We start from the raw sequence: 22209 nt of genomic DNA on the forward strand, positions 1-22209 counted from the left end.
AGAAGCGCTTCACAGGAGGCTCCCAAGCACTGAGGATGTCACCTAGACAGGGGACGAAACGTTTGCAACAAAAACTTCCAGCTTGGCGAACAGAACACATCAATGAGCACCCGAGCTACAAATCTTCTCACAAACTTTGGATGGGAAGGTTATTTGAAATGGGAGAACTCGCTTTTGAGTCCTCCGGGCTGCAAGCTGCCCAGGTGGAAGATGAGATGTTGTTCCTCTAATTTGTGGTCTGATTCACTGTGGCAATGGAGGAGACCAAGGGTGGACATGTCAGAGAGGGAGTGGGAAGGGAATTTAAATGGGCGGTGACTAGGAGAGTAGGCTGGCCCTTATGGGCCCAGCTGAGATGCTTGGCAAAACATTGTCTGAGTTTATGTTTGGTCTTCCTGATGTAGAAAAGACCACTTTGGGAGCACAGCATACAGTTTATTTGGTTGGAGGACAGGCAGGTTAACCTCTGTTTCACCTGGAAGGACTGTTTGGGGCCGTATATTGAGTGAGGGAGGTGGTGTGCTAGCTGGTTTATGGCTTGCTGGGAATTCATATGAAGGGATCATAAAGTGGTAGTAACCCACTGATGAGATTCGTGACACCTCAAAACAACTTTGCCCAATAGTAACACTTAAAGATCCCTCTTGCCTCCAATGAGGAAGCTTCATGTCAAACAAGATCAAGGTGGAATTAAACAATGTGAACACTACACTTTGATGTTTTTGAATTATAAATCTCTATAATTTGAAAGAGATGATTTCATTGTGCCATGGGCCATTTGATTGTGTACTCGCAGCTACCTGAAACATGCAGATATTTGCAGCTTTTAGCATGATGAAAGGATCAATATTAAAGCTAAAATTTATTTTTTGGTCTGGAATGGTGAATTTTTTAGGTTCAGTTTTGTTTTTTAGAAACAGAGTCCAAAGTTGCATCTAACTTAGAAACATCTGGTATCACGTTTGAAGAACCTATGGCACTCTCTCAGTATTGATAATAAACTCAGAAGTATTTTTAGGACAGTTGTGCAGATCATACATGTTTCTAAAAGCCATGTTGAAAGGAAAATGCTAAAACCTCTCACAGTAGCCTGGTAAGTAATATCAGAGGCAACAAAATCTGCTGACAGGATAATAAAATCTCCATAGTTTGACTAATTGAAATGTACTCGAGTTGACAACAGGAATGATTTAACTTGAAACCTTTTTAAAGCAAAGCAAAAATTACCTACCACCTAGATTGACATACAATATAAATGAGGAATCACAGGGTGGGGGTTGGGGGGGCGGGGGGGAAGATAAATAAAGGGAAATGGAATATTCCCTCAAAAATCTTTCTCACAATTTCAAAACACCGAAAAGAAAAATTACAATTACTAACAAATGAACAGCATTTCTACCACAGAGAAATTGGTGGAAGCTTAGAATTTAACCCAAAAAAGGAAACTTTCCGTTGTTAAATGCAAAGGTAAAGTTGTCAAAGTATAACCAGGCCATAGAGAGATGACTAGTGGTGGGTTAATCTGAGGGTTACTATCCCTCAGGCGAGGTGAGATCTTGAGAAGGAGAGTTCTTCAGTGTAACCACGGCCAGCATAAAAATTGAATGCAAACTATTGGTATCATTGTTCATCACAAACCATCTGTCTAGCTAGTTGAGCTGACTGACCCCTTTTGTAAGATTTGTTTATCTGCAGTTACTATATTTTATGGTTTATGAAACATGAATAGCATGAGGAAGAATTGTAATTGAAGGCTTTGTGTACACTTCAGAAAATAATTTCATTATCACCTGTTCATAACAGTGGATTCGTAAAAGGAAGATAGAAGAAAAATGCTTTATGTGCAAATGAAAAGTATCCAAATGAATGATAACTAATGTTAGTTCCACTTTGGTGAGTACTTAAACAAAGAATTCTGTCAATTGAAATTGAAGTAGGTATCTACAATCGGAACCCATTATATTCATTCTGAATATTGTGTTATTGCTATTTTGTCCCTTCATTGAAGTACATGGGCACAATTCACACCTACTGAGGGCTGGCAGGTGAAGGTATAGAATAAGGTGCGAAAGCTTGGATAGAGAACTTGTTGCCTTTCAAATGCACCCCCTCTCCCACCTCCCCAGTTAAAAACAGGGTTAGAAGGGTTGAGAGCCACCTTTCTACTCAGGGACCAATTCATACTCTTAAGATCACTTGAGGGTCTCACAGTTCCATTGCTCATATTCAACTAGTGGTGGGTTAGGGACTGCACTAAATGCGTAAACCAATAGACCATCAGTCTATTGCGGGTGAAGCTTTCAGTCCCTCCTTCCCTCCCTCCATCCCAGGCATTCCATGCCTGACAAAGGAACGTTTAGTTGTGAAGACCTTCCTTAGTTGGAAAAACCCCTTGCTGTATAAACCTATTTCCCTTTCTCCCCATTTAACTGAATGGAGCTAACAATCCTTTGACCCAAACTTTTTTGAGTTCTGAGATACCACTAACAATTCTTCTTCTGGGGCTGACTATATTATAGGAGGTGGCCACTGCTCTGTGCGGTTAGCACTGCTGTCTCACAGAGCCTCGAACCTGAGTTTGATTCCAACCTCGGGTGATGGTCTGTGTGGACTTTATACATTCTCTCTGTGTCTGTGCCAGTTTTCGCCGGGTGTTCCGCTTTCATCCCACAGTCCAAAGATGTGCAGGCTAGATTGGCTATGCTAAATTGCTCTGTAGTGTCCAGGGATGTGCATGGAATTAGCCATGGGAAATGCAGGGAAAGGGTCTGAGTGGGATGCTCTTCAGAAGTTCAGTGTGGATTTGATGGGCCGAATGTCCTGCTTCCACATTGTATGGATACAATGATTCTATGATGGATGGTCCCATCATTGTGACAGTTAAATTCCTACCCTTGACTCTGTTCATGTTTTTCAGGATGTGTTCTGTTCAGCTCAGACAATAATCTACTGCAAGAAGTGTTTCTTAGTTGAAACAGAGCAAGTTGCAGCAAAAAGGAACAAGTGTAAAACAAATGGACCTGAGTAAGAACTGAAGATTGAATTTTTTTGAAAAGTTTTACTTTGGAGCACTGCAAGTTGATCAAAATGAGATCAAATAAAATGACTTCAGTGTTTAATAAAAGGATTAATAAATGTTCCAAAGTTTAATTCTAAATAATTGAATGCTTAAAATTAATAGCATCAAGTAGATCTTTAACTTATAAAGTCTCATTATTTCACCTGTTTATAATTAAATCATCTCACCTTCAGGATCCTGGGCTGTTGTCAAGGTAACTATTTTGAATCCCATAGTCAACCATGCGAAGAGCCATGGCAAAGGAGTCATCTTCCTTCAATCTTCAACTTACATAAATCTGAAATAGAAAAAGCAAATCCTCAGTTAAAAACTATTCAACAGCCAGTGAAATTGACAACCATGTTCTGAATGCTCTTTTCCAATTTACTAAAAAGCAGATTCGAGTGCATTTATGATTCATACACTATGGAGTAAAATAAGTAGAAAATTATAGTCTTCATTCCCATGATAGTCTGCTATGTCTATTCTGCAACCTCCAGTCCCCAATGGCACCAATACAAATTACACGTTGTAAGTGAAGCCACAGAAACGTAATTTTATGGATCCTCTTAAAACAATGACAACAGTTAAAATGTTGAAAATAAACAGGTCATTATTGGTGTTAAAAAATAAAATTAGCAAATCTAGGCTGCAATATATCAGGATTTGCACGACAATTAATGTGTATCTCCAGCATAGAGATATTGAAAATAATTACATCCAGCACTTTAGCCTTGTCCTCACGCAGATGGATTTCAATAACAGACCAAGTTTTCTACAAATCAAAAATCTGCAACCTTATGTACAGTGAGTAGTAATCGTACACCATGTATTGAACAATTATATCTTTAGAAATACATGCCATCAGAAGCCATATGGATGGCAAAAACATTCTCCTTATTCTAAAAGCCAGTAAATACAAAATTCATAATATCAATTTCTGGCTGAAATCAGGATTCAGAATAATGGGGGTAGATCAGGGCCCAACAATCAGATCCATTGTTTTAAGGTCAGGTAGGGTACCCAGGCCAGTAGTCAAATTGGGGCCATATTTTCTCTCTCTGTCCTTGAGTGAAAGGCCAAGCAGGATCTCTCCTTGTTTTCTCATCGAAAAGACAGCCCAACGTAATGAGCTCTCATTCGTTGCACTGCTGTGTCAGCCTGGCCTCTGCACCCAAGTCGGGGAAGAGTCTTTGAATTTAACTGCTAAAATGATGGGTCTATCCACCAGTTACAGAGTTGTTGACAACCCCATTGCAGCCATTTCCAGGAGCCCTGAAGGGATTCAAATCCCATTCAAACTTGGTTTGAATGACTTATTGTCACTTGTATTTTAGAGTGAATAATACAGTAAAATACAGTAAAAAGTTCAACTGTCACCACAATATGGTGTCATTTTTGACTAGTTTAAAAATAAAAAAGGTTAAAAGATACAAGTGAAAGACATTCTTTGTTTCGCTGCCTCCATCATGAACCCTGAGCAGGATCACCAGCGATTCCTGTGCCCCCTCCCCTTCTCCACTGCCATGCCAGACCCATCAACGTAGGAGTCATGGCTTTTTAGAATGGGATTCAATTGGATTATTTTGTGATTGACTCTCTTGGATTCAGAAGAATGAATGCGATCAACTATAAAAGTTTGTTGGTTATAGTAAATACATTATGGCAGGAAACCTCAGATTGCAAAGTTAGGCTAGAATTTTTGCTAAGGAGGTGAGAAACAGGACAAGTTTGAATGTTGGTCAGAACCCCATCTCAGCAAAGGGGGTTGGAGTCTGAGTAAAGTCAAGATTTTCATGTGGGTGGGAGCTTAACTGGAGTAGAGACGGAATTCCTGTCTAATTAAGAGGGCAAGAGGACTCTCAAAGTCAAAGGGCCATTCAGAAGCACCAAAATGCAGTTTAAGGCAAGTAACTGAGAGGACACCTCAACAACAAGGTTCCTTCTCAGCCATTAGAGAGCAAAAGGAACATGTTCAAGCCTTGTGCTATTTTCTTTTCCAATTGGTCGGGACTTTGGGAGTCTGTAGTTCCCTATTGCTTACTCCGTGACAATGCTTTGGCCAGTCAAAGTCATCCTGTCAGCCAGTCTGTACACTTTTCTCCTGTTGTGCAAATTGCTATAAATATTTGAAATGGGGCTTCCTTGCATTTGTCCTGATGAATGCCACCCTTAAAGCTTCAGCAATATGTGAGCAATAGGTCTCCACTTGCAGTAATATTCAAGTTATTTGTTACCAAACAACAGTTTATAATCAAATTTTACTTTTCAGAATGCTTGAAAAGACTGAAGATCAATTGTGTTATGTTTTGTGTCTTCTTTAATAAAGAAAAATCAACACTGCAATCTTTGAGAAGGCACGAGAAGAAAATTGGATTGTTTAATACAATTTGTGTGCTGAAAACATTGAAATCCTATTAATATTGACAAGATTTATGTACTGATTGGTTATGAATATGTAATAAATGTTAGGCAAAGGATAAAGCTTATGGTAGTATTTCTTTTTCAGTTTTACATCTGAATTTTAAGCAGATGCTCTTAAAGCAATAAAGTACTAAAAAAATCTGAAAATGGAATTGTCAATTGAAATCAAATTAATTTCAGGTAATTTAGTAGTTCTGATTCAGATTATTGATCAGAAGGTAATGAAGTAACAATAAAGTGTCCTTGTTTCTAGTGTACTTTTAAGTGACAATATAAAGAACAAATGTTTGATCTTAGTTTACCCCAACTTTCAATAATGAAGAATTCTGAGACAAAGAAACAGCAAATCAACAATTTACATTTGTATCATGATTAGTGCTGAAAGTGGACTGGATACCCCTTGTAAAAGAGTACCTAAACAAGGAAAGGAAAGGTTGTAGATGGGTCAAATTGAGGTGTGACAAAACCTCAGTCAATAATTAATTTATGAGATTGTTCTTAAAATGGTGAAAGTGATGAAGAAATCCAGAGGTGAGAGAGAAACAGAATTCCAGAGATTCAAACAAGAGATAAAAGAACAGCAGATATAGGATGAGATATGGTAACAAAAAAGCATTGCTACTGCAATTATTTTGGTGAATTTAAGGAATTGCTAAAGCTTGATCCCTATGAAAAAGGTTACATGTTCCAGAACAAAATATACTGGGCTGAATCTGATAGAGTAATAGAGATGTACAACTAGGAAACAGATCTTTCGGTCCAAGTTGTCAACTCCGACCAGATATCTTAACCTAATCTAGTTCCATTTGCTAGCACTTTTCCCATATCCCTCTAAATCCTTCTTATTCATATACCAATACAGATGCCTTTAAATATTGCAATTGTACTAGCCTCCACTACTTTCTCTGGCAGCTCATTCCAAACACGCACCACCCTCTGCATGAAAAGGCACCCTAAAGCATTGCTCTCTAGTTCTGGATTCCCACAATCCAGGGAAAAGACCTTGTCTAATTATCCCATCCACGCCCCTCATGATTTTAGAAGTTTTTATAAAGGTCAGCGCTCAGCCTCCAACGCTCCAGGGAAAGCAGCCCCAGCCTATTCCGCTTCTCCCTCTAGCTCATATACTGCAACCCTGGCAACATCCTTGTAAATCTTTTCTGAACCCTTTCAAGTTTCATAACATCCTTCCAGCAGGAAGGAAACCAGAATTGCACACAATATTCCAAAAGTGGCCAAAGTAATGTCCTTTACAGCTGCAACAGGACCTCCAAACTCCTATACTCAATGCTCTGACCAATAAAGGAAAGCATACCAAACGCCTTCCTCGCTATTCTATCTACCTGTGACTCTGCTTTCAAGGAACTATGAACCAGCACTCCAAGGTCTCTTTGTTCAGCAATACTCCCAGGACCTTGCCATTAAATGTATACATCCTGTTCTGATTTGCTTTCCCAAAATGCAGCACGTCACATTTATCTAAAGTAAATTCCCTCTGCCACTCCTTAGCCCATCGATCCATCTGCACTCTGAGATAATCTTCTTCGCTGTCCATAACACCTCCAGTTTTGGTGTCATCTGCAAACTTACTAACTATACCATCCATATTCACATACAAATTATTTATATAAATGATGCAAAGCAGTGGACCCAGCACTGATCCTTTTGGCACACCACTGGTCAGAGGCCTCGAGTCTGAAAAGGAACCCTCCACCACCACCCTCTGTGTTCTACCTTTGAGCCAGTTCTGTATCCAAACGGCTAGTTCTCCCTGTATTCCATGAGATCTAACCTTGCTAAACAGTCTCCCTTGCTAAACCTTGTCAAATGCCTTACTGAATTCCATATAGATCATGTCTACCGCTCTGCCCTCATAAATCCTCTTTGCTACTTCTTCAAAAAACTCAATCAAGTTTGTGTGGCATGATTTCCCATGCCGAAAGCCATGTTGACTAACACTAATCAGTCCTTGCTTTTCTAAATACATGTAAATCCTGTCCCTCAGGATTCCCTCCAACAACTTGCCCACAACTGACATTAGGCTCACCGGTCCATAGTTCCTTGGCTTTTCATTACCACCTTTCATAAATAGTGGCACCATGTTAGCCATCCTCCACCCTTACCTGTGACTATCGATGATACAAACATCTCAGCAAGGGGCCCAGCAATCACTTCCCTAGCTTCCCATCGAGTTCTAGGGTAAACCTGATCAGGTCCTGGTGATTTATCCACTTTTATGCATTTCAAGACATCCAGTACCTCCTCCTCTGTAATCTGGACATTTTTCAAGATGCCACCATCTATTTCCCCACATTCTATGTCTTCCATGTGCTTCTCCACAGTAAACACTGATGCAAAATACTCATTTATTATTTCCCCCATCTTCTGCAGCTCCTTCTTGCTCATCTTTGAGGGGAGAAAGTGAGGTCTGCAGATGCTGGAGATCAAAGTTGAAACTTTATTGCTGGAACAGCACAGCAGGTCAGGCAGCATCCAGGGAACAGGAGATTCGACGTTTCGGGCACAGGCCCTTCTTCAGGAATGAGCAGAGAGTGTTCAGCAGGAGAAGATAAAAGGTAGGGAGGAGGGACTTGGAGGAGGGGAGTTGGAAATGTGATAGGTGGAAAGAGGTCAAGGTGAGGGTGATAGGTCGGAGTAGGGTGGAGGCGGAGAGGTCAAGAAGAAGACTGCAGGTCAGGAAGGCGGTGCCGGGCTGGAAGGATCCGGCTGAGACAAGGTGGGGGGAGGGGGGATGAAGAAACTGGTGAAGTCCAAGTTCATCCCCTGCGGTTGGAGGGTTCCCAGTCGGAAGATAAGACGCTCCTCCTCCGACCGTCGGGTTGTTGTGGTTTGGCGGTGGATGAGTCCAATGACCTGCATATCCTCGGTGGAGTGGGAGGGGGAGTTGAAATGCTGTGCCACAGGTTGGTTGGGTTGGTTCGTCCGGGTGGCCCAGAGGTGCTCCCTGAATCGCTCCGCAAGTAGGCGGCCTGTCTCCCCAATATAGAGGAGGCCACACCGGCTGCAGCGGATGCAGTAGATGATGTGGGTGGAGGTGCAGGTGAATCTGTGGCGGATATGGAAGTTTCCCTTGGGGCCTTGGAGAGAAGTGAGGGACCCTATTTATCCCTTCAATGACCCACAATGCCATGAGGGAGGTAATGCCAGGATTTTCACCCAGCAACATTGCAGGACTGGCAATATGTTTCCAAGTCAGGATTGTGAGTGTCTTGGAGGGAACCTGAAGGTGGTGGTGTTCCCATGCCTCTGCTGCCCTTGTCCTTCTTGATGGAAGTGGTCGTGAGTTTTGAAAGTGCTGTCAAAAGATTTGTGGTGAATTTCTGCAGTGCATGTTGGAGACAGTAAATGTTGCTGCTACTGAGTGTCAGTGGTGGAGGGAGTGAATGCTTGTGGATCTAGTACCAATCAAGTGGGTTGTTTTGTCCTGGATGGTGTTAAGCTTTTTGGAGTGTTGTTGAGGCTGCACTAATCCGGAGAATTGGGGAGTATTCCATCATACTCCTGACTTGTGCCTTGCAAATGGTGAATAGGCTTTGGGGAGCAAGGAGGCAAGTTAATTGCTGCAGTATTCTTAGCCTCTGACCTGCTGTTGTAGCCATTGTATTTATATGGTGACTCCACCCAAGTTTCTGGTCAACGATAACCCCAAAGATGTTGATAGTGGGGCATTCAGTAATGGTAATACCATTGAATGCTAAGGGGCAGTGGGTTAGATCGTCTCTTATTGGTGATGGTCATAGCCTGGCATTTGTACAGCATGAATGTTATTTGCCACTTGTCAGCCCAAGCCTGGATATTGTAGAGATCTTGTTGCATTTGGACACGGGCTGCTTCAGTGAGCCTGAGAAGTTGCGAATAGTGCTGAAAATTGTGCAATCATTGGTGAACATCCCCACTTTTGACCTTAATGTTGGAGGGAAGGTCATTCATGAAGCAGCTAAAGATGGTTTGGCTTAGGACACTACCCTGAGGAACTCTTGCAGAGATGCCCTGGAGCAGAGATGACTGACCTCCAACAACCATGACCATCTTCCTATGACTAACCACCTGAGAGTTTGCTGCCCAACACCCATTGATTCCAGTTTTGCCAGGGCTCCTAAATGCCACACTTGGTCAAATGCAGCCTTGATGTCAAGGGCTGTTACTCACACCTCACCTCTGAATTCAGCTCTTTTGTCCATGTTTGAACCAAGGCTGTAATGAGGTCAGGTGCTGAGGGGTCCTGGCCGAACCCAAACTGGGAATTACTGAGCAGGTGATTGCTGAGCAGGTGCTGCTTGATAACACTGCTGGTGACATCTTCCATCACTTTACTGATGATCAAGGGTAAATTGATGGGTGGTAATCGGCTGGATTGGATTTCTCTTGATTTTTTTAAAAAATGCACAGTATATATTTGGGCAATTTTCCACATTGTCACGTAGATGCTAGTGTTGTATCTGAATGGGAATAGCTTGGCTGGGGGACTGGCAAGTTCTGGAGCACAAGTCTTCAGTGTTATTGCTGGAATATTGTCAGGGCCTGTAGCCTTTGTCTCCAGTGTCCATATCCAGTATTTCTAATTGTTTCTTAATATCATGTCAAGTGAATCAAATTGGTTGAAGACTGATATCTGTAATGCAGGGAACCATTTGAGGAGGCCGAGATGGATCATCCACTCAACACTTCTGGTTAAAGCTTGTTGCAAAAGCTTCAGCTTTATCTTTTGCACTGATGTGCTGGGCTCTTCCATCATTGAGGATGGGGATATTTGGGAGCCTCCTCCTCCAGTGAGTTATTTAGATGTCCATCATTATTCATGACTGGATGTAGTGGAACCGTAGGGATTAGATCTGATCTGTTGGTTGGCAGGCCATTGAGTTTTTTTGGAGGGTTTCTTGCTGACAGGCCTAACAAGTTCTCTCACCAAATCTTACCAACCCCAACTTATTAACTACCTACTCTGCCCCCGGTGTGTCTCCTGTCCAACTTTCACCCCACTTTATCAAACACTTTATTAACCCTACAACAATTCACCACACAGTGAATATCCCAGAATAACACTGACATCTCTTATGCCCATGACATCTTTAAATGCCCATTGTAACAAAATGAGCACTGTCAGTTTGGAGCAGTTCTGTATGGTTCCTGATCCTTCCCCAGATATGGCAGACAGAATGCAATCAGTGCCTGCTTTGTAAGCAGGTGCTGAACTTGTCCAAGGCCTGATCTCGTCTATGACAACCTTCCCGAGTTTGTGGCTGTGCAAAATGGCAAGGCAAGACTGAAGCAATCTGAGCCCTGTATCTCTGTCTTAAGTACAAAAAGGTAAGGCAATGTAGACACAAAGCAGGAATGCTGTGAGCATCCAGGTATATGCTGAGTGAGTGAGCGACAATACAGCAAATGAACAGCCCAAATGTGGCCTGTTAAAGTCCTTGAACTGGTCACATATTCCTGAGCATAGTGTCCTTCCTGCAGGATTAAAATGATGTCTGCCAGTGCAGCCCAAGGTGTAACACTGAAGTACAGAAGCAACCAGTAAATGAACTGAAGATGCATCAAGAGGGTTCTTACAGGTTGGCGCATATTGGATGTCAATGTCCATAGGTGGGGTGCATGTGGCCAGTGCCCATGGAGTGTGAACTGAGATGTTGTTGCCTGGTTTCCAGCACAGAAGTTGTTGGAACAGGTGAGAAGAATCTTCAATGTGCTTATTCTGGTTTCTTCCTCAAGCTTTTTCCTAATGTCTACTGTGTGTAGTGAGCTTGGGAATGTGAATATTTTTGAAGTGAGCTTACGCATTCACAAGGTGCTTAGAAAGCAATATTGACTATCAATTGGCATTGCACTGATGCCGAGTGAGACCGTCACTCAGTCATTTGTGAAAGGCATAAAAGTTGAAGCAAGATGATCTTGAAGTTGAGTTGGGTCACGCCACACTTGTTGCCTGATTCAGCCCACATATCTTCCCAGGGCCCACGTCATGTGTAGCCCAATAAAATTTCCCCGATTGTTTGAAAATTTTTGCTTTCAAAAACAAATATCCTAAAACATAGAAGCTTTCCTTTCACAAATTTATTGTGGACAGTTAGGTTTGTCTAACATATTTGCACATGTCAGCCTGTGCATTCCAACAAAACTGTGGCAGGGGACTGAAAACATCAGGAGTTTTCGAAATCAGTCACCTTTGAAACTGTGCACAGGTTTTCTGATCTTATTGCTCTCACACACAAACTTCTAATCTAGTGCAGATGAGCTCTTCAGGGCAAAGCCTTTGAATTTCCTAAATTTCCACCATTTCAAAGGGATGCTCAAGGATAACTATTTTATCCTCTTTCTTTCAAAAAAAATGGACCTGCAAGACTCCTTGGGACATATCACAAATGTTAAAGGTGGTACGTAATCATCAGTAGCTATTGCTGTTCTCCAACAATCAGACAGGCTCTCTTATAGTGTATCATTCACTTGCTTTGGTTCTGTTCAATTGAAATTCATGCTGCATGTTTTCATTGCTCACCACTCAGAAGATTCCGTGAAAGAAAAAGAAGAAAGGTGCGTGAGGGACATTCAGCAGCACTGGACAAAGACTGGTCCATCTATATTATTGCTGTAAAAAGGGACAGACTATCAAAGATTTCATCAGATCAGACACAAAAGTACCAAATTTCAAAGGGATCAATTGGCCAAGGCCTTGCCATAGAGAATGTGCAAAAGAATTGTTGTCTCTCATGCTTCTGTTTAATTCAAAAAGATACACTGGCTGAGCTTATCAACTTTGCTGCTGCAACAACGATCTTCCTATTAGAAGATCAGAGCCTATGTTCTAAGCATCGCAAATGTGAGTAAGTTGAGAACAGTCAGTACGTTGCCTACTGTGGTCAAAGGGTCATGTGATTTGATACAATTCGCAAGTCACGTGGTCTCCATTGCTGACATTGCATTAGCACTAGTTTTTACATAGGTATTGTGGACTAAGAAACATTGTAATGATAGAGGTGATTGTCTTTTACAAAACTTCAGTGTGACAGATACACAGTTCAAAATTTGTTCTAATTTCACTTTTCCATGCATGAATCACCACATGAGGCTTTTAAGAACATCATGCATCTTAAAAGCAACAGTGGCCTCTTATCAACCAACCAGACTAAATTCTATATTGTCGTATGACCATGCACTCATGCAGCTTGGAAGAAACTTGGAAAGACAAATGCCATCCCCAATCTTTACTACAATGGTTCTTTATGTGGTTCTGTAAGGACATCTGGATGATCCTGCCAAGTACATTATTTTATGTATGAAATAGGTGACATGTTCATTATCATTTAACTCAATGTCTTCCTCTTCTTTCTTATTGAGCAAAAAAACTAAATTGACTATTCCAAAGTAGAGATCAGAATTTAACAATAACAGTTTTCTTCTCTTCAAAGATGCTGCCCAATCTGCTGAGTTCACAAGCACTTCTAATTTTAATTTGAGATCTGCAGTACTTCACTTTTACTCAAGTGTCTTCTTGCCTATTTCACCAGATTGCCACGTTACATGAGTATGGGAGAGATTGATGGTATCTGATGACGGTATCCCTTTGGTTCAACGTTATGTTTCCAAGAATAGACTGTCAACATTTATGTGGTGCCACCCCATGAGCTCAACACAACTTTTAAAAAAAGGTCTCCATCACTGACATCATCTCTTATATTCCCTCAAATGATATCATTGTAGCAGCCTAACAAAACACCAGAGGGCAGATATGAAATGAATCCCAGGCAGCTACAAAAATCATTGCTGAATACCATTGCTAGATTGAAGTGTATCACATTATAATCCCATCAAGATCTTCAAGATGATTAGCTATTATACACTCTACAACTCTGCAATAAAGAAAAAAAACTCTACATGCCGGAAAAGGTCAACAATGAAGATTAGTAGCAGACATTGCATTTCCTATGCTATGAACTAAAGGAGCTACTCTAAGTCAATGGCCTGGATCTTATTGTTGTAATAATTGCATAATTGCAAACATTTTCTGTCATCATTAGCTCACTGAAAACCAATATCACCTTCTGAAATCTGCACATGGACAGAATGACAAGGACATCCAGGAGCAGAAGTTTATTTTGCCCCATGTTTTTGGTCATAATGCCATAAATACAAAACCCAACACCCAGCCCAGCTCTCGACCCCAGCAAAAGTTTAAGCCTTGGACAGCCAGTGAACCTACTATCAACCCAGTTAATTGAGGCCCTTAATTGGCCATCTAATGGCCATTTAGCAGCTCTGCCAACAGGGGACAAGAGTTGGAAGCAAAATGTAAAGTTCACTGTAGTTGTTGCACCAATGTCAGCCAGCTGCATCTCATAGAATATGAATTTCTTGATTGGAGCTGTTAATGTGGCCTATGCAGGGAGCCAGAGCTGATGGTTAAGAACAGGACTGTAAGTGATACTGACACTCTGGTGTCTGACACTGTGGGAGTCAGTCATATAACCATGGACTGTTCACATATAAAGAAGGAGTGACTTGGTGGTAAGGATAGTGGAGGGGTTACTTCATCCACTAGGTCTCAAGCTAATTGGGAAGCCCCTAGGCAAGGGCAAAGTCCACCTCTTAGTTCCAGCCAATACACCCCATCCTCACCAGGCACTTCTGGGGTGAACTTGCAAAAGAAGTTTTGCTCTCTTTAAGGTCCAGTGAAAATCAGGAATTGAATGCTGTAGCCATTACTCCTTATTATGCTAATAGAACTAGAGAATTGCCAGCTATTCTTTGGTCAGCAGTTCTGATGTGAAACCCACCCACAGACACTGCAATCAGCATTTCTATGATTTCTCCATGGGATGTGACAGGGAAACATTCTCCAGTTCCAAAATCAGTAGATTTTTGGCATTCCATGTGGTTCTTCGACACCCAGTTCTTATTTACTGGGACCATCTGTCGATCAACACAAGATTGTGATGTACCCCGAAATGTGAGTCTGTGCTTGCAAGGTGGCCTGCAAGTTGATCGGAGAGATGTCATGATGGTCATGAGGGTCATAAGGGTTTGGCAAATGCTGGATGCCAATGTCCATGGATGACAGGTGTATGCAGTCAGTCCCCGTGAGTCATGCCTCATGTTAATGTTTCATGCTGAGACATATGGAGACTCCTCGCAGCCAACAGCAAGTTGAAGTTGCCAGGTAACTACTCTGACCTCCATGACAAGAATTATCAATGGCAAACTCATTTATTGCATTTGATAAGGCATGAAGGTGATTGTTAATGAAGCAACGTCTGCCATTAATAACAGTGTCTCAAAGCATTTCACATGAATGGTTAGGAAACAAAATTAGACATAGGGAGGCAAAAGCTGTATTCCTCCTTAATCGGCATTCCACCACTCCATAATGAGAAACCTATATCTCCACGCACCATAAAAAATGCAACAATTTGGTTCTCACTGAGATAGACCTCACTGGACTTCTCACCTGATTCTAACACAAATACTACCATCGTCCATGGCATTGTGAGCCTTATAAGAGTCTACTCTTGCACTCTAATGTCAGTGGTGTTACTTTAGAATTACTTGACTGATAATCCTTGTTGAATATGATGGAACTGTTTTCAAACAGTGAAATTGTATTTCGTAATGCAAACAAGGACAGGACTTATTCAGTTAAGGTAGGGCCCAGGATAGAGTTGTAGAACAGAGACCTAGGGCTTCAGGTATCTAATTATTTGAAATTCGCATCACAGGTATACAGGGTAAGAAGGCATTTAGCATGCTTGCCTTCATTGCTCGGACTATTGAGTATAGGAGTTGGAATATCATGTTGAGGTTGTACAGGATGTTGGTTAGGCCCCTCCTGGAGTACTGTAAAGGATATTATTAAACTGGAGAGGGTTCAGAAAAGATTTATCAGGATGTTGTCAGGAATGGTGTGTTTGTGTTATGAAATGAGACAGTAAAGGCTGGGACTTTTTTCACTGGAGCGTAGGAGGGTGAGGGTGAGGTTTTTTAAATCATGAGGGACATAGATAAGATGAATGTCAAGGGTCTTTTTCCTCAGGTGGGGGAATTCAAGACTGGGGACATACATTTAAGGTGAGAGCAGAAAGCTATACAAAGGACATGAAAGGCAACCTTTTACAGAGAGGGTGATTATGTGTATTCTGAACTGCCAAAGCAAGCGGTGTATGCAGGAACAGTTAGAACATTCAAAAGACATTTGGATAAATTCATGAATAGGAAAGGTTTGGAGGGATATGGACCAAACACAGGCAGGTTGCACTAGTTTAGTTTGAGAACATGGTCAGCATGGACTCGTTAGACTGAAGGGTCTGTTTCCATGCTGCTTGACTCTATGACTTTAAAGACTACATAAGAGCTAAATAGTCTTACTGCCATGAAAAGTTAATGTAAACTGTGCAATGTTAAATCTTCTAATGATATATTCTAAACTTTTCTATGTAAAATGTTATTTTGATTAAGATAGAAGCTAATAATAAAAAAAAGATAATTGTAATCATTTATTTAGTTACATGACAATTCAAATTAAAAATGACTGAATTTAGAAGTTTTAACTTCAGTTTGTTTGGTGTGAATGTCAATGCGATTGGATCCTTGGCATGAGATTTGTGATTAGGTAGAAGAACTTTCATGGAGCTAATTTTCTCCAAAACTATGCCAACAATTTTGAATCTTTAGTGAATAGTTTGAAAATAAGTCAAAGAAATAATATCCCATTTCCTCCAGCAGTTGGTGAGAAGATCACGTGCACAGTAGATCTGTCAACCCAGAAACCATTTTATGCTTCTGGAGATGTTCAATCTGCAAATACTTCACCAAGTCAGCTTCAACACTGACCACATATTAATATTAAAGTTTTATTTGAATAGTTAAAGTTGTTATCAGTGCCTCTGTGTAGACATCACCATAGCACTGCCAGCAAAATTAACTTAATCATAGCCTTGGCACTTTCTGACCCGCTGTGCTTTTCCAGCATCACACTCTGGACCTTTAAGATAGCCTTGCGTATCCTCAAAAACAGGGGGATGTAGATGGAATTAAATGTCACACATGTGAAAGTCTCCCATATACATCCTGATAGATCAACTAAAATCACAGAAAATCATTCTATTTAAGTTCCCGGGTTAAATTTCCAGCAAATATAGGCAAAATCCCAGCATTGAATATATTGAGAAAAATAAATCCAGATGGCTTGATTACTTGACAGCTCTTCAGGTGCATAACCTTGACAGCTTCCTGTGCAGAAACTGAACATCAAGCATGCAAAGGTAATAAATTTGACCAAGTGCTTGTCAACTCGAAAACACAGATCAAATCAAATCAACAACCTAGCTATGGAATTCAGAATTCAACAATTCATTACTGTACATGGGTCAGGGCAGAACTTATGGGCCCAAAATTAACCTGACAAAAATCATGGGCTCGGCTTATGAGACCATTGCTGTTCATGCCTTTGCACAAATTCTCAGTGGGACCAAAACTGTCAATATAGTACAGCTGCTAGATTATCTGTTTTTCTTTCTCTAACAAATGCATTTGCTTTGTCCTACATGGAGAGTTACTTGCACAGCTTAAAATCTCACCCTTCACCTCTTAAAAAAAAATCCAATTAAAATATATTGAGGGAAACTTCTCAATAAAGCTGGGAAACTCCAAAATGAGGAGCAAGCTAAAATTTGGGTCAAGGACCCAATTTTCTATCCAACACAAAAGTAAACACTGCAGTGCGTATTTACGATCCGAGCATCAGCCTTCCTGCAGTTGTTATTCTAAGTTACCATTGTTTTATAATGGCATATGCTTGTTTAGTATATGTTAGGATACAAGCAATAAAATGTGAGATGTGCCAATCTGCCTTAAACCCATAAAATGTAGATTTAGGGCAGTTGCATCTTACATTTTGTCACCCTAAAGGCAGAATTTAAAAGCAGAACTCAAAAGTGGCAGAAAACCACTTAATTCCCACCACCTGCTCTCCCACACTGATTCACTAAAATTTACAACCCAGATACCATTACAATAATAAGGCCTCCCCCACACCAAATCTATTAAAATAAGATTGCTGAATTACACTTCAATGCCATTTTAAAAAATCACGACAATATATAATACAATACAAGTGCACACAAAAAACATTGAGTCTCTACCTGTAACATTAAACAGAAGAAATTACAGTGATGTCAATATAAATAAACATCAGTCCATGAAAAATATATAAACAAAATAAAGCAACCTCCTCACTAGTCCTGTAAGTTATAGCACAAGAATTCACTTGCCAATAGCAAAAGATGATGAATTAAGAAATTGTGACACTTTATATTACAAGCAAATCTCTTTGACTATTTGTGCTGACATCACTGGATTGTAATCATCATGTTTCTACTTCTGTCTGTCTTTGCTGTATATCAAATTATGTGCCTGAAGAAACAAAGCCTTCAAAACTTATTTAACATTTTTTTTTCTTGTGAGCTACAACCATAGACAAAGAAGTTGACTTGAAAGAAAAGCCTTAAAACCTACATTACTTTGTACCTGCTGAAATAGCCACTTTCAGTTTCAATGTATATTTACAATAAATGCAATTTAAGAGCTAGATTTCATATCTGAATTTGTAATTTAATACAATACAGAAGCAGAATGTCAGAAAAATATCAAAATTCACTGGATGTAGGTTTTGTCACCATACTAGGTAACATCATGAGCGAGCCTCCGGATGAAGCAATGGTGGTGTGACCCACTTTCTATTTATGTGTTTAGGCTTCCTTGGGTTGGTGATGTCATTTCCTGTGGTGACATCATTTCCTGCTGTGATGTCATTAGATGTTCTTTTTCTCAGTGGTGGTAAAGGGAATCCAAGTCAATATGTTTGTTGATAGAGTTCTGGTTGGAATGTCAAGCTTCTAGGAATTCTCGTGTATCTCTCTGTTTGGCTTGTCCTAGGATGGATGTGTTGTCCCAGTTGAAGTGGTGTCCTTCCTCATCTGTATGTAAGGATACTAGTGAGAGTGGGTCATGTCTTTTTGTGGCTAGTTGATGTTCATGCATCCTGGTGGGTAGTTTTCTGCCTGTTTGTCCAATGTAGCGTTTGTTACAGTTCTTGCAAGATCAGTTACAAAATGTAATTTAGAAAATGCCTTCATCGTAAACCTGTAGATTATAAACGTTGAGCTTGTATCATCTAATCACTGTTTCTTAATTTGTATCATCCTTTCTCCTTTTTTAAAAAATACTGGGAACATCTGAACTGCTGTATTTTACACCCTTTAACTGAGAATCTTATAAGCTTCAATAAAACCATTTAGATTCTAGTGGTACTATTTAGTTTCAATTGTAACATCAGATTACAATCATTTTATGAGGGAGATTTGGCCCAAGGACACAGTGGAATAGGGAAACAATGTTCATTTATACAGTTTAATTATCATTGAAAAGTGCTCAGGGCACTTCAGAGAAACATGGCCAAACATTCCCGCTGTCAAGCCAAAGAAAGTTGATCAAAATTTGAATTGGTTGAAAAGATGAAATAAGGATGAAGACTTTATTTCAGAATATAGGATCTATGCAGCTGAAGGCTATCTTCAACTATAGGATCAAGTAAAGAAGGAATGCACAAAATGCAAGTATAGGAGGAACAAGGAGTTGGCTTGAAGGAAGCATGAGCTGGAAATGTGTTGCTGGAAAAGCGCAGCAGGTCAGGCAGCATCCAAGGAACAGGAGAATCGACGTTTCGGGCATAAGCCCTTCTTCATTCCTGAAGAAGGGCTTATGCCCGAAACGTCGATTCTCCTGTTCCTTGGATGCTGCCTGACCTGCTGCGCTTTTCCAGCAACACATTTCCAGCTCTGATCTCCAGCATCTGCAGACCTCACTTTCTCCTTGAAGGAAGCATGCAAGGCTAAGGGATTTTGGAAGGATATCAACAGGTAAGGTACTGAAGATAGTTAGTAGTAGTCTTTCCTTTATAAACTGGAAGTAATGGAAAATCAAACACAAATATAATAAAGCAATGCCTTCGAGGTGAATAGATTTTGATCTGGGGCAGGATATGGATATTGAATGAGCTGGAAGAAAACTGCAGCACGTATAAAATTGCATTTCAGCAAAACCATCTAATAGAGACATAGTGAAGAGGTCGAGAGGTGATCAAGTGTTGGAAACTGAAACCATAGTGGTAAGAATATGAGATCTTTCTGGATCTGCCCATGATCAGATAAATTATAATGGCAAGTAGATACTTAGTGAAAAAGGATGGCATGGTCCATCATGTCAAAAATGAAGAAAAGTCAAAAGTGGATAGCACACTACAATTCAAGGAGGCAGCTCAGCAGTACCTTCAAGGACAACTAAGGAGGGGAATTTTTAAAAATTGTTACAGTGGAACTATTCATGGTCATTTTGATCAGAAATCTGATTGAAGAGCATTAAATATAGGAAGAACAACATGAATTTGGAAGGTGGCAAAATACCTGTGAGAAAAGAGAGATTGTAAATAAGATAATATTTCACAAGGATAAAAATACTCAAGGTGGATCCTTTAGGAAGTTATGAGGATCACAGTTTTGAAAGAGAGGAAGGATTACCTGAAGAAAGTGAAAGCTTTAAAATTATTGCTCACATGGAGTCAGGACAGGAAGTCGAATTGTCAGCAGTTTAGTGGGAAAAAGTGTCAAGGGAATAGGAGGAGGTTTACGCAGGTTGGGTAATCCCAGAGAAGAGAAGTCAACTTGGAACACTGATTAATGAATAAGGTATATTACGCAGTGTCACACAGTACTTTGGTCCAACTCACCCATGCAGACCAGGTTTCCCTAACGAAACGAGTCTCATTTGACTGTGCTGGCCCATATCCCTCTAGACCTTTCCTATTCATGCAACTGTCCAAATATATTTGTTGCTGGAGGGAGGAGTAGAGCAAGGAAACCAGCCAGATACACAGAGGTGCTTGGTAATGAAAGAACTAAGTAGGCATTTGCTTTTTCTTCAAGAGAATCTCAGAATAATGGGTAGATTTGGCAGGCGAGAATTATGTCTGATAAAAGTTTTGAAGCTTGCTGAGCAGACTAAGGTGGATAAGGAACAATGGGGCATATATTCAAAAATAATAAAAGCAGATTTGAATAAGTACAAATCAAATCAAAATTAGATAAATCTGGGAACAAAATAAGTTATTTCTTTAAAGCACTGAGATGCTTATGGTAATATTCAAGATAAATATAAACAGATTTAACAGACACACACAAATCAGATTAAGCATTCTCTGCCTAATTATCAATGTAACAGAACATAAACACATATTTAAAAGGAACATGTCAAGATTTATTCCTCCATACTCAACCATCAACTTTGCAAACCATCAAGCATCAGTTTTGCTTTAACAATTGACTCAATTCTTATAATTTTGAAACTTTAAATATTGATCATTAAATCAGGATGTGATTATCTCAGAGAAGATTGTTTTCATTGGCGATCTCAAAGGTGGTGCAGTGGTTAGCACTGCTACCTCACAGCGCCAGGGACCTGGGTTTGATTCCTGCCTCGGGTGACTATCTGTGTGGAGTTTGCATATTCTCCCTGTGTCTACGTGGTTTTCCTCTGGATGCTCCGGTTTCCTCCCACAATTCAAAGATATCAAAAGATGTGTAGGTTAGATGAATTGGTCATGCTAAATTGCACATAATGTTAGGTGCATTAGTAAGAAGGAAATAGGTGGGTTACTCTTCAGAGGGTCAGTGTGGACGTTTTGGGCTGAATGGCCTGTTTCCACACTGTAGACAACCTTTGGCCTGCTTCGATGCAACTGAGTGTCCTGTTTGAGTTTGTGGATGTACCTACTAAAGAAGGTGCAAAACTTGACCTACACTTGGGCAATAAGGCAGTGCAGGTGACTGACTCCTCTACATTGGGGAGACTGGATGCCTCCTAGCAGAGCACCTTAGGGAACATCTCCAGGACACCTGCACCAATCAACCCCACCGCCCTGTGGCCCAACATTTTAACTCCCCCTCCCACTCTGCCGAGGACATGCAGGTCCTGGCCTCCTCCACCGCTGCTCCCTCACCACCCGACGCTTGGAGGAAGAATGCCTCATCTTCCGCCTCAGAACACTTCAAGCCCATGGCATCAATGTGGATTTTACCAGTTTCCTCATTTCCCCTCCCCCACCTCACCCCAGCTCCAACCTTCCAGTTCAGCATGGCCCTCCTGACCTGTCCTACCTACCTATCTTCCTTTCCAACTATCCACTCCACCTTCCTCTCTGACCTATCACCTTCATCCCCACCCCCATTCACCTATTGTACTCTTTGCTACCATCCCCCACCCTCCTCTCTGACCTATCACCTCCATCCCCAGCCCCATTCACCTATTGTACTCAATGCTACTTTCTCCCCACCCCCACCCCCCTCTCATTTATCTCTCCACTCTGCAGGCACCCTCCCTCTATTGCTGATGAAGGGCTTTTGCCTGAAATGTTGATTTTCCTGCTCCTCGGATGCTGCCTGACCTGCTGTGCTTTTCCAGCACCACTCGAATCTAGACTCTGGTTTCCAGCATCTGCAGTCCTTGTTTTTACCTAGGGGACTGAGGTGTCAGTGGGGGAGCACTTTGGGGCCAGCGACCATAGTTCTATTCGTTTTAAAATAGTGATGGAGAAGAATCGACCAGATCTAAAACCAAGTTTGACGGTATTAGGCAAGACCATTCAAAAGCTGATTGGTGCC

General features: G+C 40.9%; 1 protein-coding gene across 9 annotated transcripts in view; it reads right to left on the reverse strand.

Annotated features, from left to right (window-relative positions):
- pcdh15b (protocadherin-related 15b) overlaps positions 1 to 22209 on the reverse strand; it is a 1538224-nt gene that overhangs the window by 748300 nt on the left and 767715 nt on the right. For all 9 annotated transcript variants that reach the window (XM_087999065.1, XM_087999066.1, XM_087999064.1 and 6 more), the window contains one exon: positions 3247 to 3356. In XM_087999065.1, the coding sequence (XP_087855191.1) occupies positions 3247 to 3328 (82 nt within the window). In that variant the 5' untranslated portion in view covers positions 3329 to 3356. The remainder of the gene's footprint in view (positions 1 to 3246; positions 3357 to 22209) is intronic.

The sequence above is a fragment of the Chiloscyllium plagiosum genome, unplaced genomic scaffold (assembly GCF_037043375.1).
Source record: "Chiloscyllium plagiosum isolate Xiang-an unplaced genomic scaffold, Cpla_swu_hap1 HiC_scaffold_22, whole genome shotgun sequence".
Lineage (NCBI taxonomy): Eukaryota > Metazoa > Chordata > Chondrichthyes > Orectolobiformes > Hemiscylliidae > Chiloscyllium > Chiloscyllium plagiosum.